We start from the raw sequence: 26,149 nt of genomic DNA on the forward strand, positions 1-26,149 counted from the left end.
GCATTTATAATCTAGAAATAATTCCACTTTTCTGAAAAAAATAAAAAGAATAAAAAATTAAGGGACAGACTTACCTTGAATAACATGAGAATTATCCTTCAAAAAGAAGTTATACAAATACTTGGGGATAAAAGCAGACATGCAGGCATATGCTAGAGCTGAAAGAAATAGAAAAATAAATGCACCTACAGGGACAGAAACGTAAGTAAGTATACCTAAAAGTTTATTATTAAGCAGGTAATAAGCTTATGCTTATTATTATTCTTAAATCAATCTATACACAAAAATGATTGTATGCACAGTAGGCATAATAGGAATCATTGTCCTAAGAAACTAGTTTTCCCACACACACAGGCCTTACATAAAGAAAGCTAGGTGCAAGAGAACTGAAGATTGGACTACACCTATTCTGAACAAATCACATTTTAAGCTGATAAAGGCCACATATCCAAAGCTGGTTTAAAACATGTAAAGGCATTTAAAACAATAATCAGCTTTTCTGAATAAAGCTAGACTGGAGAGGTTAACAGTTAGGTTAGAAATCATACACTCACATTAAACAAGGCTGAACTACAGCTTCACTGAAAAAGACATACTAGAGAAGCTTTTCTTGCTTTTCTATAAACAAAATAATTCGTGCTTTTTATTACACATTAATTATTCTATTCAACAATTATGCATTATGTATTCATTACTGTATTCAGCTTTAAAATTCCTTTGTAGCTACAGAAAGTTTCCTTCTGTAAGTGGGTGCATGTGTATCTGTCTACAACTAGACAGAGATGACAGATTATGCTTCCCCTTCACCCCCAGCAGAAAAGGGTACTCACCTTCATTGTTAAAATTCAAGTACAGAAATGGTGCACAAAGAGAGTCAAGACCTGAAGAGAGAAAAGCCACAAAAAAAACAGCATAAAGAGCTCATTTACAGCAATGCACAAAATAAATTTGCACTCCTGATACTGATTATAATTCTGCAACCTCAGGCTTCACATGTAATGCTGAAAACAACTGTGGAATCAATGCATGAAAGAAGACGTTGAACTATAATGCTGAATTGATTATTCTGCCAAGGCTTACCATGAAATGCAATTTACTATCCCAAGAGCTTGCTCAGTAACTTCAGCAGTTTTACCTTGGAGCTGAACAATAAGCAATAGACTTTTCTTTGTTTAAGTGACTGAAGCTTAGGAAGAGTAAATATATAAGAGTGGGGCGATTTTTCATTACAAATTAAATATAAATTAGGATCCATATTTGTAATAACCCATAGATTCCTTCTTCAAAAGAAACAGAAAGGAAAATGCTCAAAAAAAAGCTTACATTGGAGGTAGGGAAAATGGTGGAGGTATTTTTAAGTCAACCATAGCTTTCCAGTTAATTATCTGATCTAGCCAACCAGTCAAACTCACCTTGCCAGTACACCAAATCAGGATGGGAAACAACCCAGGCCTTCAATACACGTCTAAACTTCGCATGACCCTCTGGTGATGACAGCAACTCATCATACTGATGGCAACGAGGAATATCAACTTCAATCTGCATCACAGCCAGGCATATAATATAAAGAGAAATCAGGATAAGTGAGGTAGTACTACAGCAATCTTGCAACACTAGAGGTGGAAGTGAGCCAAAGAATATAAGTCAGACCACCATCATAAACACAATTGACTTCCTCTATCACACTCAAAATCAACACTGAAAGGGAACTTGAGACTCTAATAGTGCTGTTCAAGATTAAAAAGAGGGATTTGTTTTTTCTTTTTCCAGATTCATATTTTTAAAATGCCTTGAAAAAGGCAGAATGCAGACTACTGCTATAGGTTTTTTTTTTTCTGACCCAACTTCTGGACTCATTCCAGGTGCTATGATCCCTTTGCTCTAAAGGATAGTCAAATCAGAGTTCTCAGAATGTTGTACCCAATTTGATGTAAAATATTTCTTCAGGCAGCCAAAAGAAACAGCTGTTGCTTGTGATGTCTTTTTACATCTGGCAAGACTTCCTGGAGAACCAAATTGCTCAAGCACAGCTCACCTCACAGGATCTCCAGGTACTCGGCACTATCTGGTACAAGGTGCAACATGTACAACAAACATTCACTAAAGTCAGGATTTACCAGTACATCAGGAATATTGCTTACTACACACTGCTGCTGTTACAGAAATAGTGATTCTGAAGTAGAAGATTTTGCTTTCCAAATTATAATTAACTCAAATTATAATTTGAGTTAAACTACCCATTCCTCTGTTTTGCAAGATTCTTGCTCCAGTAGGAATAGGGTTAGAGGACAGGGGGAACTCTTTTAGTACTATTGGCCATATCTGTTGTAACAGGCAAATGTCTGTGGCTCATGGAAAAGATCTTTGCATTACTTCAAGTAGCAATATTTGATAACACCAGAAGTCTTACTTGTCTGTCCGTAGGAATTGGCGTGTCTTTATCAATGGCATCATATTTTGCTTGTATGGCACCCTAAATGTGGAAGAAAAACACCCAGATTTAGAAAGTCATTACTAACATAAATGCATATGACAGTGTACACACTGACATACAGAAGTTGACTGTTTTTGTTAGGTGCTTTAGTTAGCAACTTTTTTTTCCCCTGAAAATTTTTCCCAAAATACAGAAAATTCTGACATCTGAATTTCAAACAAAGCCATCTTTATTCTGTTATCAGGACATATAAACCTTTTAATGACCTCCTCAGTACAATCTTCAGCAATTTTCAGTTGTTTATGCAGAAAATTGTGTACTTAATACAGTTTTCCATTTTCAAGTTAAAAAATGCTCTTCAGTTTGAATTCAGTGCTTATCTAAACCACAAGCAACTGGCTTCCAGCAACATCTCTCTGAAGGCACTGAATCTAGCTATACACATCCAATATATACTACTCTTACATAGCCTGTCCTTGCATGAATCCCAAGACAGACATGTCCATCTCACTACTATGGCACAGGGAAACACTATTTGCATTGTACAGATGATAAGCCTATGAAACATGAGAACTGCCTCAACTCCCAAGACCCAGACTACAACCCTGAGCAATAGTTGTTATTTACATTACAGCTTTTTTTTTGGTCTTATCAGATAGCACTCAGCAGATCACCTCCTAAGCTAAATATCCTAAATAACCTGGATGTGTTATCTATGAGAACCTCTTTGCTGCACTACAAGCAAATTACAAGCAGAGTAGATGCAAGAAGAGGGTAGTCAAGTAATCTCTGTGAGGACCCTCACTTCTGGGACATTCCTTTCTAGTCCTTTGTCCAAAAGTGTTACATTTATTTATTCTCGAGTCTTTGGAGAAAATGCATTGGTGAGAAAAACACATTTGGTATGTTTCACCCTGTTTTGCCCAACTACTGCTGACTCGAGCAGAATTCTAAACTGCATTTGTCAAAAATATTTAAAATCAAAACAAAAAGAAATTTAAAATATTATGGCAAATACTAAAGCAAAAAATATTTAAAATCAAAGCAAAAAGAAAAAAAACTGTTAACAACCAACTGTATTTAAACAATCTAGCAACATTTGACTCTGTAAGTAGTATTTTTCCATCCCATAATCAAAATAAAAGGCAGTCAAATTTGCACACATTCTCTGAAATCAAATAATCTTAAGAAACAAAAAGCAAGTCTGAACATTGTCTCCATTCACACAATTTCATGACTCATTTTGTTTGAAATTCCAGTAATTCTACCTGACAAATCTTCATTCCTTCTTCCCTGTCAAATCCTATTGCTATCCCATTCCCTCCCAGTAAGTACAGAAACTTTACTAATGCCCTCCCACTACCCTTACCTCAACACCCAACAGGGCAGCCCAGGTTATGCCTCTCAGAAGAGGAGGGATGTCAACCCTGGCTTCTTTCCAAATTTGGTTTTTCTTATATGGGTAGGCCTTCAAAGAGAAGAAATTAACAGTAAAAAAAAATGTTACTATGTAACTGAAACAATTCAAATATCCCAGTTCTAGGATGGTGTTTCCTTCAAAAGACAAATGCTGTCAGCCAAAAGAGACAACGCCAGTTTTACAAGTTAATTTCATTCTTAACTGGAAGGCCTAGATGGAGGAACTCTAATGTTAAAATACCCATTTCTTCTCATTAATGTATTCATGTGCTTTCCCACAGTGGTCTCTTGATCTCTGCTCCCTTTTTCAATTATCTGGTCTTTTAAAAATGCTCAAATTAACAGATCAAATCTAACTATCCAGCATCAGAAAGGTTCCATACCTTCAACAGCCTGTCAAACAGGACAATTCTATTTAGCTGGTACTCTGTGTCCCTTTCCCGGATGATGAGAGGAAGACTTGCAGCTGCAGACAGCTCATTACTACTGTTTGAATGAGGTAAAGTTGACTGTCTGGAAAAAAAGTTAGGATAGTAGCAGTGAACAGCAAGAAATACAAATCACCATAAAAAAAATTAACATCCTGTGATGTATTTCTGAGTCATAAACCAGTTTAAATGGACTACATTGGAGATATTCAAGGCCCGCCTGGACAAGTTCCTGTGTGATGTGCTCTAGGTTACCCTGCTCTTGCAGGGGGGTTGGATTAGATGATCTTTCAAGGTCCCTTCCAACCCTTGGGATTCTGTGATTCTGTGACATTTTTGAATATTTTGTTCTGGAAATCAACTAACAAAACAGTTGATTTCCAGAACAGAGAAACAGGCTAGGATCCTCAGTTTGGTATCAGGGCCCTAAGTCCACCACTACAGTGTTTATCAGCTCTTAAACCTAAGAGCCAAACAAGTACATGTTAGGTTTGCTTTTGGAAGACAGTTGTGTATAGCTGTACAGTGTGCCGCTCAAATAAAACTAGTGGTTCAAAATTAAGTCCCTCATATATGTACAAGCTTACACACAAACTTACTCATCTTCAAGCAATGGATAAAATGCTTCCCCACCAACATCTTTCAGTCTCTGAAAAGAAGAATAAAAATAATTCAATATCAGAAAGCTGCTTGGAATTCAAGTGGAAATATTTAGTGGAATAAATATCAATAAGCAATTTATTTGCCAAACTTCCTAGCTTGCCTTGAGACTTAAGTGTTAGCTCAGTCCTCCATCAGTGAAGAAACATACAGCATTGAACACTATAAACTTTTGCTAATAAAGGCTTTTTGAGTTGATAGAAGTTGTTCTGCCTGAAGATAACACTCCTCTCATTCATAAATCTGCTTACAGACAAAATATAGTTCTATGAGCCATGGATTAAATGGACAGTTAAATGGAAAGTTCAATTCTATTATATACTTCTTTTTCTTTTCCTCATTTTTCTACATGGACTTCCTATCCAAGTAGCTGCAAAGCAGCTGAACAACTGTTTTTTTTTTTTTTAACCAATTCAGGAGTCACACAAATTTGAGCTGCTCACAGCATCTGAAAGTTACACACAAATATAGACACTCTCTGGAAAAGTAAACAGCCAAACATGCACAGTTTTGCCTTAAGTTTTCATTTATCTTTGATGCACCATGATAAATGTTTAATACCACCTTCCCTGTAGTATTCTCCTTTGCAGTTCAACTCCTAACTTAAAGGCATACAGCACACTGCCTGCACCTCCTGGGATTGACAGTACAGTTCATTCTTAGTTCATTCAATACTTATACTCTTCTGATTATAAGCACATCATGCTCTGCTCTATAAAAGGTGTTTAAAGAAATACTTAAGTTCAAAAATTTATTTCAGCTAACACTGCAAGGTTCAGGCTTGCATATTCCCCCCAAATCAGATTTCGGTATATACCTTATTTGTTGCTGCATTTATAGAAGTAGGGGGTGATACCCAAATTTACAGATTAAAAAGTTTTATAAGATGCCTTAAAAGCTACCCCTTTTTTAGGAACAACAGTAGGAGGTGCAGTGCATGTTACCTTCAAAATAGCTGTTGCATATTCTTAACCTCCTTTGCTTGCCCTCTCAAATCCCACCAACCAAGCAACAAAATAATCCATTATTTGGTCTCTTTTCATGCATTTGTGTGAAGCAAGGCAAAGTTCTACCAAAGAAATATGCTTATACAGTATCTGCCACATTGCCACTAACATTAAGATAACAGTGGCAAAGATTAAGACTTCAGGAGTCACCTTCTTTCTCTATAAACCTCTGTAATCATACGGAAAGGTTCTTTCTAAAGACTGTGACAGAACTGCACTCACTGCTATAAAAAGCAAGCTGCAAATAGTAAAGCATAACTTTTTGTTGACTTTTCCACTGAAGATGAAAACTGCACTACTGCATTCAGGCAAAATGGTCTGAAGTGATCTTTTGAACTAGTTGTTTCCTGGCTATATATTCCAAAGATTAGTAATTAGCTACTACAAAATTGGTATAAAGGCTTTCAGGAACTGCAAGTGAATCAAATTTATTTTTCTTTTGGATCTTGTGTGCCACCTACAGAGAAGAATTAAACAATGCAAGATGACACTGTCCAATTTAATTTAGCAGTACTGGAGAATATCAGGTACCACAGAACTATCTGGGCCTCACCAGAACAAAGCAGGTAACAAAAACAGCGAAAGGGAAGGACACAGGAGGGGGATGGAGGAAGAGAAGATAAATCATACTTAGTAAGCTTCTGCCGACAAAGCAATCTACTAGCATAAATCAGAATCTAAATTGGACACTAAGAAGTATTCTCTTAGAATCAACAACAATGTCATTTGAAGGAACAGCAGTAGGAGCTGCTGTTACACATTCCCTTCAAACAAATGTTTCTACAACGAAGACAAGAACAAGTGCACAATATTCTTCTTACGTTTCGGAGCTGGCACAAAGACAAAGTCACAGTTGTGTCATCTAGGAGGGAACTTCTATCTCGTCCTTGCCCAAAGCTCTCACCATCTTCTAATAAAAAGCTTCAAAAGGGAGGGAAAAAAATTAGGTCATTTTAAAACACAAGACTTGAATTAAAAAAGAAAAACAAAAGAACCCAAAATATTTTTACATCTATCAGTTTCCTCTTTAAACACAAAATACTTGTGCTTAGAAGTATACTGTATTGACTCTGCATGGCATGAAGCCTGCTATCAAGGGAATGTACCATTGCCTTAAATTTTTCAAACAGGTTCTGGACTAAAAAAGGCACATTTCAGGTTTTCTATAACTTTGGTTTGCACACAAAAGAACAGTAATGAGATATGGGATTAATATTCCCTTTTATTCCTTGGCCTGCCACAGACTAGGACTGACATTTATTGTGAAAAGCAAAAATAAGACATTATTGTAATCTGAAAGCCATTTCCCACCATGACAAAAAACCCCAGCAAAATCTGACATAGACCTTCCCTGCTGCAGTCTGTTGAAGAATACAAATGCATACGACACAGCACAAACAAATTGTCTATTTTGTGATATTTTTAAAGCCGATCGCATGAAGCTGATTTCCAGAAATTAAGCTAAGCATTCTCAGTACCACTCAGAAGATGGAGTTAAATTGTACTTTCGAAATGAACACCCCATCTTCAACAGAGATAGTATGACAAAAGTAGCTTCCCCTCAGAATTCAAAAGGACATGCATACACCTGCGTGTATGCAAGTACAGAAATAGGTAATCCCTTGAAATCCACACTAATTCTGCCACCAAATTTCACACAAAATCTAGCTCCACCTTTTTTTCCAAGTTACTGCATTTTGGCTGTACATTGACTTCATGTGTTTTTAAAACCCAGAACCAGCAAATTGATCTATATGGACACATAATCATGCTTAATAAGATCAGCTTCTAAGATAAAAACATGAATACACTACATAAAATTGCAACATGCGTAGCAGTAAGATAAAGGCAGTAATGACTAAAAATCTGTCACAGATCTGTAAGTCATAAACCTAAAATTTTTTTAAAAAGTAAATTAGCCAATCTGATGAATAACTGGGTTGACCGTTCAGCTCTGCTGCCCTGGGAAAGGGATTCAGAAAGCGAGAATTTGCTACAGAAAGCACTGAATTAAATTACAATTACAAATACACTGTTGAAGCACAGTGAGATATTTTTATTAAAACTTAATGGTATTGTAAAGTGTGCTAAATTTAGGGACTTACATTTCAGTGTTTTGCACTTCACCTACATTTCTTCAGATTTCAGAAACAACTATGAAGTGCAGGCAGGCGACATATACATAAGGCACTCAAATAATGCTATGAATTGGGTAAGAGGGGAAGTGACATGATTTCCTGCTGTTCAAGAATGTTATTTTCAATATTTTTCATGAATACAGGTCTTGAAACTAAAAACCAAACCAAAATGTTTTGTCAGAACACTAGCCTTCACCATCCATTCTTCTTTCCTTTAAAGTGCTTCTCCTTCCTTACTTGGGAAGCGTGCAGACAGGTGGCTTTGATCGAATGATTTCCTTGTTGACAAGTTCTTTCTCCAAGTCTCCCCCAGCCAAACACCACAGGTAATAAACCTCCTCAATTGATCTTTCTGCTAGGTAATCATTATCTTCATCTATTAGGAGAAATCATACAAAAATTAATTACAGCTTTTTAGGTAACCTGTATTTCTTCCTACCACTCCAAACACATACTGTAAAGAAAAGAAACACCACCAAATTACTATGCTTTAAAGGTCCCAGACCTTAATGTGAAGTTAGTAGAAAAGTGATCTCCCCTTTGCAAGTGCTCTTTAGGAAGATTTTCAGAAAGAGCAGGTGGGTAAAAGTCAGAAAAAAGCAAGTATTTGTGCAGTTAGCCTCAGTGCCAGACAATAGTACCAATTGAATAAATACACTGAAATGTGGACTTTTGCTTCCTGTGTGTCTTTACAAAAACAACCACCACCACAAACAAACAAAAAAGCCTAAACCCAAAAACTATCTTAGTCTTCCAAAACTGTATAATGACAGTTTCTGAACAAGTAGAAAACTCTGAAGAATGCAGAAAAAGTTAATGAGGACTTCAGAGTGGTAACACTTTCAGCATATATAAACTTAGAAATATTGTCTTTTATTCTAGAATGTGACATTTTTCACAAGGATTTCCAATACTTCCAAAAATCATGCTGTGATCCAGCAGAATCCTCTTACCAATACACAACACAATTTTGTGAAAAAAAGAAAAAAAGCAAAAAAACCCCAAACCAAAACCTAACAAAACAAACCCTTGTACATGCACATGTCCAAATTCCAAACACAAAAATATTGATATTCCAGGATGGACTTGAATATTAATGATAACTATTTATTCCCCAAGGTTGTTGCGCAAAATCAAGATGCCATCCTTTGATATGCACATATCTCTCAAAACATGTTTGCCCATATTGCTGCCCATCAAACTACTTACTACAATAATGTAGTGTTGTAATATTTAATCAGTTCCCCTCCAACAAAATATTAAAAGAAAACATGAATACATTTTATTTTCCTTCCCCTGCAATGACATTTACCACAATACCTGCTTTTACCTTTACATAACTGACTTATGTCTTCAGGAAGTGTTAAATTAGCACATCTTGGAGAAGATGAGAACAGACCAGCAGGTTTGTGGAAGAGGGGATATAGTGAGGATATCTCACTGAACAAGCTGTCATGCAGCAGTTCCTCTGGAGTTGGCCTTGAATTAAGAAAAGAGCATAAAACTAAAATGCTTCCAGAAATGTTACATTTCAGTGTGAAATGTCCCTAGGAACAAATATTGGCAAGTTATTTTGAATTATAATGGATTTCAGAAATTTTAGTAGCAAAAATATCTACCAATTTTGTTGAATTCCTGATGCATAAAATACTACGTAGTCTGTTTACAGGCCAAGTTCAGATCTCACCTTCATTTAATGCACACCACAACCATTTTATTAATTTCCCTTTAATTCCTTTAAGCAGAAATAAAAAAATGCAAATGCAAAGCTTTGACTGAAGTACAAAACATACTTTAGTTTTCAGAAGAAAGTTGTGGTAGACTGACATAATGAAAAAGTACTTTTAAAGAGATGTGAAGAAAATAGCCCTAATTCTAGCTATTTCAGAGCTACAGTAACCACCACCAACTTCCAGACATGGAAGTAAACTCCATGAACTTAGAACTACAAATACTAGCATAGTATTCCCCCACAACACTTAGATTTTATCTCAAAGTTTTGCGCAATTGATTCCTGCACACACAACCCCTGCAACTGAAAAGCAACAAACCCAAGAATTTCCTATCAGCACCATAAATCATCAGTATTCCAAAAAGGTTCAGCAATAGGTCTTCTAATCTCTAATTTCATAATATCTCAGCAAAGTTTACTTGGGCTTGGACTGAATACTTGCCTCTTAGATGGCTGGAATGTAAGACATTTCTTCAGTAAAGCTATGATATTTTCAGAAAGGTCCTGGAACACAAGAAAAATATAGAGGTCTCTATTATGATCTTAATTCAGCAGGCCACTTAGCTCATACCTAAGTTTTAACATACACTGCTCTCCTTTGCAGCCGATAAAATTTCACACCTATACTATGAGGTTAGCTGTGTTGGACCAAAATGCTGGGGAAGCAACTCTCACCTACATTTGCTTGGGGACAGGGGTGGTGTCTGGAGAGAGAATCTGGAAAACTTGCAATGTTTGCAGCACAGCTTTTTATTTTTAGATATTCTGTACCCAGCTTGAAAAAACCCAGTACCTGGGAACTATCTTCTGCTAATGGAATCCTTTCACAGAATGTCTCAAAACATACAGACACTACAATTCAGTGATTAACTGGGTGAGTGGGAAGGAGTTGAATGGTCTAAACCTATGCTATCAGAATATGCAAAGTGAACAAGACAGAAGACTAAATATCTAGAAAAAAAACCTTAACCCCAACAATTCAAATAAAGTTCACAACTTAGTAAACTATTCAGACAGCATTAATATTTACTGAAGTTGACAGTAATTTTGGAAACAGTAAATATTACCAGTATGGCTATTTGAAATGATCTTAAATAATTAGTTTTTTTTTTCTCATACTGCAATACATTAAGTGACCAAATAACATAAAAAAAGAAGAGTTTGTATGTGTGAATTACTATACAATAATAATAAAATGTTTTGGATAAGACAGCGTAGAAGAGCAAACTAGTTCCACAAACCTTAATAGTATCAAGGCAACCATGTTCTTCTGCCAATACAGTTACAATATCATCTACACAGCCTTTGAAAGACAAACCAGGCAATAAAAAGTTAAACACTATAAAAAAAATTGATCCCAATTACATAGGATATCAGATAAAATCCCACCCCAATAAAAAAAAACTTAACTTTGGCTTTTTATTGACATTGTCACATCACCCAAAAGTGAATTCTCAAAGTTAGAAATTAAAATCATTATTATCACCTATGCAGACAGAAAACTGAAGCCTAAGAAAGTTAAGCAGCACATCTAATTTAACAGTGAGAATCTTTTTGCAGGCTTAGTAAATCCAGATTGTTAGTCTCTAGCAAATAAATTAAAATAGTCTTTCCACTTAAAAAAAACACCCCAGAAAACAAAAACAAACCTGAAAGAACTTAAAAATACCTGCATACAGAAGCTTGAAGTAATTTCATTTTGTTGCTACTTGCAGACAATACTAGCAGTATTTTATAACTTGTTTTCAACACTTTATTGAGAAAATAATTCCCAAGACAGGACATGAATGTTTCCTAGTGGGTAAAGGTTACCAGTAACTTGCGTTCAGCTTGAAGGGGACTGAAATGCTTCAGGAAGCTTTATTAACAAATCACTTACTAGGACAGTCAGAATTTCAGCATCTGAGCACTAAACTGCTGAATGTTTCTACTGATAGTAACTAACTTTAACTGTATAATTATTTGTTCTGGATAATAACTTCCTGATAAAGCTTCAAATTGCAAATTCATGCCCTTCCCCTCCTCAGGGTTTATAAATAAACCCCACAAGAAATCAAATTTCAAAAGCCACAGAACAGTACCACTTTCAGGATTATTTGCATTAAGAAAAAAGTCCATGTCTACAGTAATGTTTTATAGTTTGTAGGTGACACCAGAAACAAAGGCATGGATCCAGCAGTACACTTCTGAGCTCTCTTTTTATTTTCTGTCGTCTTCTTTCAGTCCTGCTTCTCCCTGCCTGGGATTTGGTTCAGAAGCACTACTCGTTCAGGGGAAGTCTTTTTTAGTGTCATGTAATTCCTAACTCATTTCATAAACCTCTTGAAACAACAAATAACCATCAAAATGACAACCTTTCCAGAGCATGTTTTTTTTTTTTTCTTTTTCGGGTTAGTTGTTTTTTTATAGCTTGCTTTTACTCTAACATACTCATATCTCTCCTGATAAATTATTTTTCCTGTCATCCACCTGTGTCCCTTCCCTAGACAAGCCATGCTTCAAATGCCTATTTAATTTGGGAAATGAAAGTTGACAAAAGGTAAACTGCTTTATGTCTGAGCAGCTGAACAGTCTGTAAAGCTCTAACTATAGAGCTGCTTGAAAACTTGAAAAATTGATTTTGTGCTACTTACCTAACATAATTATAAATTTCAATCTTTCTGCTATCTCCAAACTCTGGAATAATTTTCTCCCCTAAATGAATAACAAAATCAAGTCAACAGTTGAATGCTACTACACAAAAGAAATTAGATAGCATACACACCCATCTATAGACAAAGACAGTGGAATAAGTTTCTACACCTGAATTTTTCGATTTAGGAAAAGTATCTGTTAGAACAGAAAACATTACTGACCCCAACTATAGCAGAAACAGTTTCATGTCATCATAATGAAAAGATATATATCATTTATAACATCTCTCAACCGGAACAAATGCAACCCCCTCCAAAAAAAAAAAAACCAACCCAACCAAAAACCAACAAAACAAACAAAGCTCCAAGCTTTTCAGTATCAGGCTCTCAAAAACCATATTTTATCCAGTGTGAGCATGAACAAAGGTAATTACTTAATAAACATGGTAATCATCATAGTTTGTATTACTGTTCAGTGCTTTTGAAAAGTCATCTGAAAAATCCCTTTAAAAGTGTTTCAAAAAATATCATTATTGCTTTCAGAAAATGTATTATTCAAAACAATAATGATCTATGAACACTACATAAATTTACAGAAAAGTAGAACATGCCAAAAAAGACTATTTCCAGTGTCCTGATCTAATCAGTATATAAAACACATTCTTGACCATGCAATTGCCTGACAATTTAGTTGTCTTATATGAGACTAAATATCAAGGTATTTGTTAGATCATATATATCCCTATAGAATGTTGTCTTTGAATGAAAGAAATACAGCTTAACATATACAAATAGTAAAGACTATGCTGTCATAATTTATTTCAACTGATAGAGTCAAACTAGAATTTTCCAGACAAACACTGAATTCTGTACACAAGTCCCTTAAACTCTGGTTATAAGGCAGATTTTCCCTTCTCTTCCTTTTCATGAATCTTTTAGCAGTTTGTCATCCCTTTCAAGAAGGATGAGGGTATGAGAGCAATGGTTATTTCATGTTTAAAAGCACAATTAAAACAAAAAAAAAATTATCCAGAGACACTTCTTGGTTCAGAAGGTATTACTCTCTAGGAATTCAATCATGCATTCACAGCTGTTCTTCATGGTTCACACATATACTCAGACCAAGCCAATATGCACCCAATTACTTGAACCGCCACTAAATCTGTACAGGCAGGAATGCTAATGTATTCTGATATTTGGATTTGGGTGATGGTCAAAGTGTTATTAACCCCACACTCAAGAGCAATCAAGCTAATGTAACTATTCCCCAAGAGTCACAATCAAGAGAATTATCCTCTAACTTACCATGCAAAGCTCAAATAATATCATACCAAGAGACCACAGATCTGATTTAGGGCCAGAAGGCAGAGGCTTCTCACACTGAGTATGATCATTTGGTTTGACTATTCCCTGTGCAATTACTTCAGGTGCCAGATATGATGGGTGCCTAGAAAGATTCAGCAACATTAAATAATATCCTGTCTGTCCATAAAAACTACATTTCAGTTACAGTAATCAAAATAATTTTGCATTCTGAGAAACTGGAATTCATTGCAATGCAGATTGTTCTACTCTATTCAGCCAAAATCTACACACTGCAGCAAAGTTAAACTCCAATTGCAAAATACATAGTCCCTACTGTATAAAAGATCAGATCTTAACCACTAGCTCTGCCTTCTTTTGAGAGGAACTAACAGCAGCTTTCAAAACTGTATGCCTACATATCTCAAAAGAAACATATATTGAGTTCCAACACTAGGGCATTAAACAAATGTATCCTAGAACTATATTTGGGGGTGGTGGCAGTATTCCCCCTATTATTGACAGTGTTCCCATCAAATAACTTTTGAATTTGCAAAACAAGTAAGAAAATGTGTTGAGGACATATTCTACTTTTTGCTAGATCATTTCAAAATAACATCATTGCTTTTGGTGTCAACAATTCATTATAATACTTAAAAAAAATAATCTGAAATCACCCTTCAAAGGGAAACAGTATTACTTTTTTCAGGCATCTTTAAGAATCAATTTAGTATTTCAATTGTAAACAGCATGATACCTCAAAAGAAACTAAAAAGTGGCAAGGAAACACTGCAACAAAACATATCACTTTGGCTAGACAGTAAGATCACTTGAAAATAAATCACAGACTGATAAAAAGAAGAGAGGCCTACAGTGGTGTACAACAGCAAAGCACTGGTTGGCTTTTTCCTAAATTTGAAATTAGATTGTACCTCCAGAATTTGAGTAATAAGGAATTGCTAGCATTTGAAGGTAAATCTAGGCAGTAAGAACTTATAGCACAGTTACAGTAACATGCTTGTGTGGCACTTGTTCTCTGTCTTTCATTAATTTCACCTAGTCAGATGATAGCCACTTCAGTGACATGACTAGAAGCTCCTGTGTAAGGGATATATGCACCATATAGGAATTAAAACAACAATCCATAACCTGTGCATACAACACACTTTTGAAGATGATGCCTCAAAACACAAATACATTTCCTGAAAAAATAAATCCCTGATAAATTTTACTGTGTAGCTACATCCTTACCCTATAGGAAAATCAACATCAACACCTTGAGCAGTCATATGGTAGAGCCCAAATTTAGCCAATTTCACATGTCCCTGAAAAAGGAAAAGAAAAAGATAAAATTATTAAGAGCAGCAAAATGTGACATTGGAAGAATCTGGTTTTAAGTTAAAAAAACAACAAACCAATAAAAAAAACCAAAGAAACCAATAATAAACCAAACCAAAACAACAAAAATCCCCGCAAAAAACACTAACATTTGAAGTTGCTTTAGCTGTCACAAGACAGACAAAAAGTCACCTGTCTCATCTGTTATGCAGAACTGCACTGAAAATTAGTAAAATGCTTATTTCTAATGCTTTTACTTTCCAAACACATTAAGTAATCACCTTGTTCAGACCACACAAGAAACTCAGAACTTTGTAAGTTACAGTATATTTTCAGTAAATTAAAAAGGCTTACATACTCTAGTAAACATTTTTCCTGTTTGAAAACTGTTCAAAATCCTGACTATTAAAACTCCCTAAGCATCACCACTATTACCTCACCTTTTTCATGTACCCAGCCTTGCTTTCCCAGTTCTTTCAATCAACTAATTACTACCTTGCTCTCATTTACTGTATCAACATATATATAAAAAAAACAAGTTTTCCAGGTGTTTGTTTTTATTCTGTGAAGGCAGAGAGTTAAGACCAAAACAGCAAAAAACAGGCATAGAAGTTAAAGTGAGGTATTATTTTTGCTGGGTTTTTGATTATACTCAGCCATCCTGTAGATGGTGCAACTGCATCAGCAAGCTATTCAAAGTGCAGGGGGAAAGTTTTCAAGTTTATTGTTTCCTGGCCCGTATTTTGCTCTTTTATAGATTATACGAATATCTTCAAATCCTGAAGTACTTTCGCTGTGAGAACACTATTATGATTTTCATTTGTTTACAAGCATATAAAAAATAGTGTTTCTTCCTTCCTCTCTTTCCTTTCCATCTTCCAAAGGAAGGATCTAGCTATTCTGGCTAACCTCAGTAAGAAGGGGAAGGAAAGAGAGGTTATGCAGACAGGTTAAGCTCTTTAGCCATCAAGTTCAGATAAAGCAACTACTTTGAGTACAAAAGCAGCTATCAGTTTCTCTCAGCCTTTATAAGCATAACCTATATGCCACACTGCTAACTCAACAGTCTGTGACAACTGACACTAGAATTTTATTAATCCAACATGAATAAAGAAATATGTTGATATCTTAAATGTCAAGTATCAGATCACCATGAAATGCAGAAAATATTAACAGCTAGTTAGCCAGGAAAAAATACTTCCCTATTTAAACAACTAGGAAGGTTTTGTAATTAATTAAGACGATGACAAGTACACTTAGGCTACCACCTTCAGAAGAAAAAGGTGAAAAAAGAAGTTTGGGATACAAGAAAATGGAAAAGGAGAAGAATAAAATCTGAAATACATTTGAAATTTGGGAAATGGGGGGAAACTAGGTTAAAACAAAGAAAACCCAAAAAACAAACCAACAGCCCCTTCCCCAAAAAAAAACAAAGGCAAACTAGTATGTTTTCAGACATGCATTTTTTCCCCCATCAGGACTGTGACTGCCCAATCTCCATATACATATATATGGAGATACACTTTTATACATATAGCACGCTACTCATTGGCAGCAGGAGAAAAACAAACAAAACAAACCTATAGATTTATTCATGTAACTGTACCTTTCGATCCAAAAGAATATTGCGAGGGGAGAGTGCTCGGTGGACCATTCCGTGTTTGTTCATATATTGCAAACCTTGCAAAACTTCATATGCTATGCATAAGATCCTTGAAGAACTGCAGGAAAAAGAAAACATAAAACCGTATGTTTCCCTTTTTAATTTATAAAAATTCCACAGCTATTCCAAACACAAAAGACATTTACAATTCCCAAACAGTTTAAGGAATTAATACTGAATATGGTAGGATATGTTCAGTGCCACACACAACTTAAATTCCCATAACTCATAGGTTTTTTTACCCTGAACTGGTCCTTCAAAACAGTACAGAATTAAGACAACATATAATACTCTCTGTGATACAAACTGTGAGATATGCCTTTACTAATTGGAGAAAAAAATAACAATGAAGTTTACCACCCAAACAATTCTGACATAACCATGTATTTTGACAAAATTTATGATTTACTATAAGAACTGATAGCCCTAAAGAGTAGTTCCCGTGAACAAGAGAATAGGAATTTGTACAAGAGACCACCAGTACTAGGCTTCCAAAGTACACTCAAAATAAGAACAAAAGGTACAATGTGATGTCAACCAAAAAGATTCCTTTTAACCTTTTACCCTCTTACCCTCAGAAACCACATTTCAGGTCTGTCTGGCAACCTTGAAGGCACTGGTTTACAAAATATCAAGAAAACAAAGCATATTTACTTCTAAAGGCCTAACTTAACATCTCCACCCCTCATTTTTCTTTTTTTTTAATTTCATTGTTAAATAATGACATAAAATAACATTCTGGACAATGCTCAACACCATCTCTTACTTACTGAATATCTGTGCAACAGCAAAATGAGGGGGAGCATTACAGACTGGCAAGAGTGATAAGCCAACCAGCTCACTAAACACCAACATTAATTTCTTTATTATGGCTTTATTAGCTGCTATTTATACCTGATAGAATGCCAAAACTTTGCCACAAGAGTAAATAGATACATTTGGACAAAAGCCACAGTAAATTCTGAGACTAGGGCAACACAGAAATACTGAATATAGCTGTTTCAATAATAGTCTAAGGCCACCTTTAAGTTACCTTACATGGTGCCATTTTCTAGACTCTAACCTTTTCCTAGGAGAGCTCTGTACTGCTTCATGCTAGTTGCAAATATACACTTTTTAGTCAAATTTTAAGCACAAAGGGAATTTATGCTAAGATAAATTCCCTTTAAAGCCACATAAGCCGTAAGCCACACTGCTGTACCTAAACCATAGCATAGCTAATAACCTCAAAACCAACCCAAACGCCCACAAATCTCACTCTTCCCTCACTGGTACTTTTTCTTTCCCCTCCCTCCCACTCCCAAGTTATATAATACACCACTGCATCAGACATCACTAGCTGTGTAGTATTTCCCCTCAAGTCATTCTTGGACAGAGATATGACTATGGTAAAAACCCTACCTTACTAGAAGGCAAAAAATTACGCAGGGAGGCTGAAGGTGAAGCAAATATTAATGATAACAGTTGCAAACAGAATCCTTTTGCTTTTTGCACAGCTTTGCTAAAGATGACATGAAAAATAAATGATGGAGAATTCAGGTTTCTAGTAAGTAAACAACTGCACGTGTAAAATGAGTACCTCATTTTAGCTTAAAAAGTGTTTCTTTGTATTAAAAATTAAAGTGCAATTTTGTAAGGAGTAAGTGTGCTCTGGTGGCACTAGGGGGCTTCAGTCACCCATTTATTCTGCAACTTCTCTAGCAATTCATAAAACCAGAACCTGGGCAAATGCCTGAAAATACTGCTTTTAGGTTCTTTGCTATTTAAGATAAATACTCCATGGTGTTACAACGACCAGCAACACATGCATGATATGTAGTTTTCACTGCACATAATTCTCAGTGCTCTTAAACTCTTGCTACCCTGCTTGGCAGAAGTGTTCCACCAAGTACCTTCACGCTGAAGCATGTAAACTACCTCCCCAGGAGAGAGGAAACCCTGTATAACAAGCTCTTCTTAGTGTTGTTGCACATTATCTAGTTGTTATTTTATTTATTAGGTAAATCACACTGTTTGTGGTTATTACCCATTAGATTTGCATTTAATTGCAAAAGGTGTGACAACAGTCGTTGCTGTTACTGAGCATAAGAGGTATCTCTGATTTAAACCCCTGAAGGACAAGTTCAACAGCATTCACTTGCCACACCAGAGATGCCTACCACTGCTGTCCCCTCACTTCAGTGGCTCAGCTCTCCCCAAGTTTCTACAACCAATGTTGGTGGCAAGGTCTAAGCAGACTCAGAAACTTTTTCCTGATTATCTGTAAGTTTGTTTTCCAAAAGGCTAGCTAGGGTCCAACATGACAGACCTAGAGAACTAGTTTAGCCACTGGGGCTCTTGAACCACAGAGGTTTCAACACTCTCCTTTAACAGGAAGTGAGAGAAAAACAAAACAAAACAAATAAACGCCAGCAAAAGCACCAGAAAAAAATACAGGAGAAAAGGCAGCAAAATGGAGGTGTGGCAGGTTCAAACACCAATCATGTTATACCACTGACCTAGTGACAGTTGTGTGGCGTGACATACCCTGTTCATCTCAGCAGCTGATGATCACGGCTGTGATTTTAAACTATTGTGAAGCAAATCAATCCACTGCTCAAGGCAGACATGGTAGGAGGCAGTAAGTAGAAGCATGACTGTGATACACTTCAACAACTGGTAGATCTGAAGGGGTGCCAGTTGTCTCTAGTTTCCTAACTCTCCTAACAAGACTTGTTTTAAGGTTCTTGTGTCCACCAATGGGAGAAACAAAAAAGCAACATGACTTTCTCTGTAAAAGGAACATTTCACAGATATAAAAAAGCATAATCTCTCTACAACTATCAGCACATTTTCAAGGGACAGGCTTCATTTTAATCCTCACTCTGGCTACCAAAAAATTTACAGTTGTAGGCTACTCTGTAGGCTTTTAAAAAGTTCTCTTCAAGTGAAAGGATTACACTGATATAAAATCATACTGCTTGGATTTAATCATTGTTTGCTTTTTTCCTGGTTTGAAGAAGAAATGTAACCATGGAAAGGGGATATTTTGTGTGCCTTCATTCTAGAAATGAAGAACTTAAAGAATATAAGGATTAAAACCTATACCAGGTTTGGGTCTGTACCTTGACTGTATAGAGCCACAGCAAAGGAAACACGAAGGATAACTGAACTTTTCCTACAGAAAATTCATCTGTAAGTAGGAGGGGAAAAAAATCTCTACAAATTGATATGAGCAAGTTCAGCCAACATTACAAACCCAGCATGGTTAAGAAGGCATGTGCATGGCATTTGTGGGTGGAGAGAGAAGGGAAGATGACTTAGAAACCCACAAAAATGAGGATTGTTTTATTACCTCCAGAATTTGTCAGACCAAAAGCTATACCAGACAAATGACTAATTTCCACACTGTAATAGTACGCAGGTGCTGCATTGTGCCTTCACAAAAAACATTAACTTTTCCACTTAGCAGTCAGCCTGATCTCCAGCCTGTTGAATTCTTGCTGTTAAGGACACAAAGCTGTACTCCGGAAGTTTACTTCAAGAACAATGAATCTAACCTGTCAGGAAACAGATGTTTTAGCAGAGTTTTAAACTCTTGTGGTGCTACAAACCCACTGATGAACTAATATGACTGCTTAGGATACTTTTTTTCACTTTTCCAATTGAGGCAGAGGAAAAATGAAGAATCATCTTAATGCACCCAGTACAATCTTCCATCTGACTAAGAACACATTCTGGGTCAAGTTGAAAGGGAAAAGTTATACTAGAAGAAATTAGCATACCAAGAGTCCTACCTTTCTTCAAAATGATCTGATTATTAACAAACAGGGAGAGGGAGAAAAGGATTTACCAGGAACCAAGTAGACAATAAGCTCCCAAAATAATTAGTGGAACGGAAAGCAAAGGAGAGTACTCTCCAGTCCCACCTTGTTCTAGAGAAAGCAGTCTCCCTTTTTGATAACTTTGACGCAAGACAGTTGTAGCTATTACAGTGGAGTTAACCAGAACACACAGATGTACCTGGACAGTAGTACTGGGGCTGCATCCTGGTTTAACCCCAGCTGGCAATTAAGTACCACACAGCCGTTTGCTTATTCCTCCCACCCCCAGTGAGATGCAGAGGAAGATTGGGAAAGAAAGTAAAACCTGTAGGTTGAGATAACAACAGTTTCATAATTAAAATAAGGCATAACACAATACTACTACTATTACTACTAGTAATAATGAAAAGGGAAATGACAAGGAGAAAGATCTAAAACTAAAAAGGAACACCACCACCCCCCAAACACCTCTCCCAACCGAACTGTCCAAAATGAAAGAAAAAAACCCAGAAGTGATACACAATACAACTGCTCATCACCTGCCGACCAATACCAAGCCCAACCAGAGCAGTGATATGGGCCTTCCAGGTAACTCCGACATATTTATATACTGGGCATGACGTGTTGCGGTATGGAATACCCTTTTGGCTAGTTTGGGTCAGGTATCCTATCTCTGCTCCCTCCTGGATTCTTGTGCCCGTCCTCACTGGCAGAGCATGAGAGACTGAAAAGTCCTTGATCAGGGTAAGTGCTACTTGGTAACAACTAAAACATCAGTGTGTTGTCAGCATTGTTCTCAGACTAAAGGCAAAACACAGCGCTGTACCATGTACTAGGGAGAAACTTAACTCTGTCCCAAGACAGGCTAGAGGCAAAGTGGCAGCAGCAGCAAAAAATCTTGAGGAGAATTATTTCTCTATGTGGTATTCTTAAATGGTTATGGCCAGCTGTAAATTACACTTGCTTTTTATGCTCTTATAACAGTCTACATGGAGTACCTAATCCATTTTGTAGAAGAAAGCAAGCTGTGCCTGGGAAGTACTGACAGGACAATCAACACTTTATGGACTATTTTAAGTAAGACTATTTCAAGTAAGACTATTTCATCTAGTGAAATGAACAGAAGCCCCACTGGACACTCAAACAACACAGGACTGGCACCAGAAAGTAAGTCTCATCATCTACATAACTGTAGAGAGGCCTGTGATTTTTGTACCTACTAGAGACAAAAATGTGGATTAGTGTTAAGTCATGATTCTTCAACGCAGTGGCAACTTAAGGCAAGAGGAAGTTGATAACAAAAACTGGAACTAGACTATTTTGACTTCCCTCAGGAAGGCAGATCAAGACCAAATGGGATAAGATTATGCTGATGGTACCATGCTCCAGAGCTTCTCTTTCCTCAGACTTACAGCTCATAAGAACATACACAGAAATGCATGCCTAAGAAAACCCTTTATCAAATCTGTGCATCTTGTTTTAACATTGTACTATTGCTGAAAACAAGTAAACTCTGGAGGAAGAGAATCTCAGCAGCCAGGAGTCTTAAGAAGCTTATGGCATTGATACACAGGAGCAAAAACATGGGTTCCTCTTCCAAAGAGGAGTGTCAGACAGTCTGCCCTGAGGAAGCACACCAGAGGAACACAAACCAGGAATGTCATCAATCACTACTCCAGAACTTGTGAAACTAACACGCATTTGGAATTCAGGAAAGAGATTAATCACAAAAAAATTGTGTCTGCTCAAAGTGGAATGGAACCAGGTTGTGAACAGATGTAATGTCTCTGAACTCCTAAAAGGGACAATATATCAATACAAGCAAAACTATAAACCAAAGAAAATGACACTTGCAGTTAGCTCCATTACTGCCAACAATGTGGACAGACTGGTTCAGGGTGGTGCGGTCAAGTGCTTATAGCAAAGGATAAAGTTTGGGTATAATCCCAGCTGAGACAATCACTACACTGACCTCAAGAAAGCCATCTGACCTCCTTATGCCTCAATCAACCAGCTGGAAAACTGGATAAAAAGCAGGACTGGGTTGAAAACCAGATGTGCAGATAAATTGGGTCTTCCTGGGTAAATAAATTACAAAATACCCTACACAGAACATAAAGAGTTTGATGCAGGTGGGAATGGTTTATTTAGCACTTTATTATGTGTTTGATTAAAAAATGGCACTGGGGACTGAGATTATAAACACTGCCAATTTACTTCAAAATACATTCACATTATCAGAATGAAATGAACTGGAAGGGAATGCAGCAAGCAGAGAATACAAGACAAAAAAAGTTAATTTTTATACGTAGAGTCCTCAGGAAGTCTCTAAGTCATGCACAAAGGTATTTCACACAGGATATCTTCAACAAGTTCACATTGCCCACCTGAGGAAACTTAAAAAGTCCTTCCATTCCTTTTTTAAAGGTCTAAGCTGAAAGCACAATTTTAAAAGCAATAGAAATGATGTTACATTTTTATGAAGGTCTCAACTTGTAATGTACAATAAAAAAGTCCATAAAACAATGGATGAAGGCACAGATAAAGAACAACTTCATATGTAGAGCAGATTTCACACAAAAACTTTTAACAGACAGGTGATTTTTTTCAGATCATTCTCACTCTGAATGATTTAAGTGTATCTGCTCCTCGTAAAGCAAATATTTTGAAAACACTGCATCTTGAATTCCTTTAAGACTTTCAGCATCCCTCCCATAAACTGGGGGAGCAAATGAACAAAGTCCTTTTAAAAAGTAAGCACACCTTATAAAGCATCATCTTAATGAAACCTCTAGTGCCATCTGGTTTAATGCATGGAAGGGGATAGACACAGCCATAACCCCAGTTTTTTATCGTGCCACTGATTAACTCTTAAGAAGTAATCTTTTTAATCTTAGCCTCAGCTTACTCATATGTAAAAGGCATAATAATGATACTTTTAATTGGACCAGAAAGTGCAATGAAATAAAATTTCTGTCACCACATGTAAAGATTAGGTTAAGTAGCCGTCATATAAAACAAGATCACAGACTTTGCATTCTTATCACTGACATTCTGAGGTAACTAACATAACTAGACAGGGACAATAACAGAACAAAAGCTAGTGGGATGAAAACCAACACAGTGACCTCAAATATACAAAAAAAAAACTTAGCTTCAATAGCATTATATACATGTACCATATGTCACACTGTCCACATTTCATTAAGGAAAAAACACATCTCACATTCTCCTCTTCTCCAAAAAGAGTAAAATGGTAAACTACTGGAGTAGAATTAAGATCAAATGAAGTCAAATCTCAAAAAATCTTTATTGTGCTTTCTTTTAGACTTCATGCAAATATATACGTGTACCTTTAAAAGGCATACATTTCGTGATCAACAGTCCTGGCAAAGTCTATTACAATCTGATAGACTCAGGAAACCAATCAGATGACATTTAAAAAGCAAATAAGGGAATTAACCTCAGGTAGGATACTATTTCTTTACAATAGAAGGCAATAAATTGGATCTTCTATTGCTCAGGGGTGTCTTCCGTAGTTCCAAACCAGGTATCAAAACCCATGCTCTAGGCAAGGACTATAATTCCTTTGTATCTGAATGGATCAGCATCTAAACTTCTTGGCATAAGGTACGTTAAGTTTCAGCTCTCTAAAGTGCAGAGGCCTTGACATTTGCCTATTAAACATTTACTACATAGTAAATGGTACAAGTAGCAGTAGTATTAGAGCCTTAAACCACACAGTCACTGAAAAAAAAAAAAGTGACTTTCCAAAGATACATGATGTATGGTCACACAGTAGGCAAGATCTACTTCCTAAACTTTCTCCATGTTAAAGTAAAAGATGTACCTGAAAAATAATTGCTGTTTGCATGCTGAAAAGCCAACTGGCAATGATAGATCAACAACTGACTCAGACCCTATGCTTTTGAAGACACCTATCTGATGTTCTGAGTTATTACTGACATAAAATGATGACTTCAACAGGACTAAATTTACAGAACACCATCCTTCCACGTTTTTGTTTTTCTCCTCAAACACCTATTAATGATTTAAGAAGAAATTATGCTTTCAAAAAGATTACATCACATTATGTATTGTCTATTACATATCTATTACATAGTGTAATGTAACCTTTTTTGGTTAAGAAAAAAAAAAGAAGTCTAATTTTTAAATATAAATGTTGATCTAACATCAATTATGGCAACACAACGTTGACCTCAAGCCTGTTTAAAGTATTCTCTCAAGAAGACCATGATAATGTTTTACAGTCACACAATCATTCACTATAAAGGTTTAAAAAAGTATGATTTCCACTCTCCCTGTTTATAGTCAATTGATATCTTTAATGATTTCTGAATCCACACCAAGAAACATAAACAGTGTTTAATGCCCACGCATTAAATTTTAATTGAACCAAAGTTGTCAGAAACTCAGTCTGGTCAGTAACTAACCAAAACTGCCCATCCTGTGTTGTTAGCATACCCAAGCAATATCCAAAAGTTACTCAAAGCTTTCAATACTAAACTTAAAATAGACATTACCATGTGCTTGCTCAGCAGCGATTCTGTAAAGTCAGCAAATCTCAGTACTATTTTGCATTACTCACTCAAAATTACTGCTTCAAAGGTTTGCTGACAGGATACTGCTAATTAATTTCATCACTGCTTTTCTGCCTCCTCCCATTAAGAAAAGAGGTAATACTGCACAGAGTTTGCCAGCATGGTCTTTGCCAAGAAAAAAGGGAAGTGGGGTGGATAGGAGGATATTACCAGAGCTGCCTTTCTGTGCTACAGTTAACTTAGTGCAGCTTCTTCTTACACGCCAAGGGCAGAAGGAATATATTTTCTTAATCAAAGGCAAAGCCATGAACATATGAAAGAACAGTATCAGTGGGCCACCTTAGACTGTACGTTTGAAGAACTGTCTTAAAACAAATGTTCATATGTTTGAGGTATGTTATTGTGAGATACTGAAACAGCCTCTTTTCAGCCTGAACTCCTGTACCCTGCAGGCTTAGCTCCAGAGGATTCTTCTCCTGCCACCACTGTCTTTATCCAGGCAGAACTCAAACCTTATAAACTGGAAGCAGTAACCTTATACTCACTTCTTAAAGAGAACTAATTTTACTATCACTAAGGAGTCTCTGCTACAAAGATCAGTCTCACAGCAATATTTCTTCAGAAACAAACACCAAATTTTGAAGTTTTAATTTTGATGGGGAGTGGGTCATAATCTGCATTTGCTCTTAGAAGCCACCCTGCAACCATGTCATTACGAAACTAAAAGTCCTGTCATACTTTCAACTGTGAGCAATGGGATTATTTTGAGATCACTACTAAGAGGAAGCTTTCCTAGAAGTTTTTGCTTAGAATGACATTATTCATAAGACAAAAAAGTTAAGATATTTTATTTGGAAACTATACTTTTGGTTGAGTCTTTCAGAAGGGGCTTTCACTCCTATATTACATAGCTCTTGGTCTGTAGCAAATGTATATACTGAAATACATGTGGGGGGTACCCACAAAATTACAAGTTTGCTTTAAGCTTTCTTTATTAAAAAAGTCAATCAATTTTCTTTCCTTAAGCCAC

General features: G+C 36.3%; 1 protein-coding gene across 1 annotated transcript in view; it reads right to left on the reverse strand.

Moving 5' to 3' along the window:
- The window catches only part of TBCK (TBC1 domain containing kinase), a 100,723-nt gene that overhangs the window by 56,440 nt on the left and 18,134 nt on the right, over window positions 1-26,149 (reverse strand). The window contains exons 4-19 of the mRNA XM_005148639.3: window positions 16,698-16,812; window positions 15,005-15,078; window positions 13,757-13,898; window positions 12,452-12,512; window positions 11,060-11,121; window positions 10,261-10,322; window positions 9,417-9,565; window positions 8,324-8,462; window positions 6,770-6,869; window positions 4,881-4,930; window positions 4,237-4,366; window positions 3,804-3,902; window positions 2,411-2,473; window positions 1,413-1,539; window positions 831-881; window positions 75-158 (exon numbers count right to left, since the gene is read on the reverse strand). Of these exons, the coding sequence (XP_005148696.2) occupies window positions 75-158; window positions 831-881; window positions 1,413-1,539; window positions 2,411-2,473; window positions 3,804-3,902; window positions 4,237-4,366; window positions 4,881-4,930; window positions 6,770-6,869; window positions 8,324-8,462; window positions 9,417-9,565; window positions 10,261-10,322; window positions 11,060-11,121; window positions 12,452-12,512; window positions 13,757-13,898; window positions 15,005-15,078; window positions 16,698-16,812 (1,508 nt within the window). The remainder of the gene's footprint in view (window positions 1-74; window positions 159-830; window positions 882-1,412; window positions 1,540-2,410; window positions 2,474-3,803; window positions 3,903-4,236; window positions 4,367-4,880; window positions 4,931-6,769; window positions 6,870-8,323; window positions 8,463-9,416; window positions 9,566-10,260; window positions 10,323-11,059; window positions 11,122-12,451; window positions 12,513-13,756; window positions 13,899-15,004; window positions 15,079-16,697; window positions 16,813-26,149) is intronic.

This window comes from Melopsittacus undulatus, chromosome 7 (genome assembly GCF_012275295.1).
Source record: "Melopsittacus undulatus isolate bMelUnd1 chromosome 7, bMelUnd1.mat.Z, whole genome shotgun sequence".
In the NCBI taxonomy this organism is placed as follows: Eukaryota; Metazoa; Chordata; class Aves; order Psittaciformes; family Psittaculidae; genus Melopsittacus; species Melopsittacus undulatus.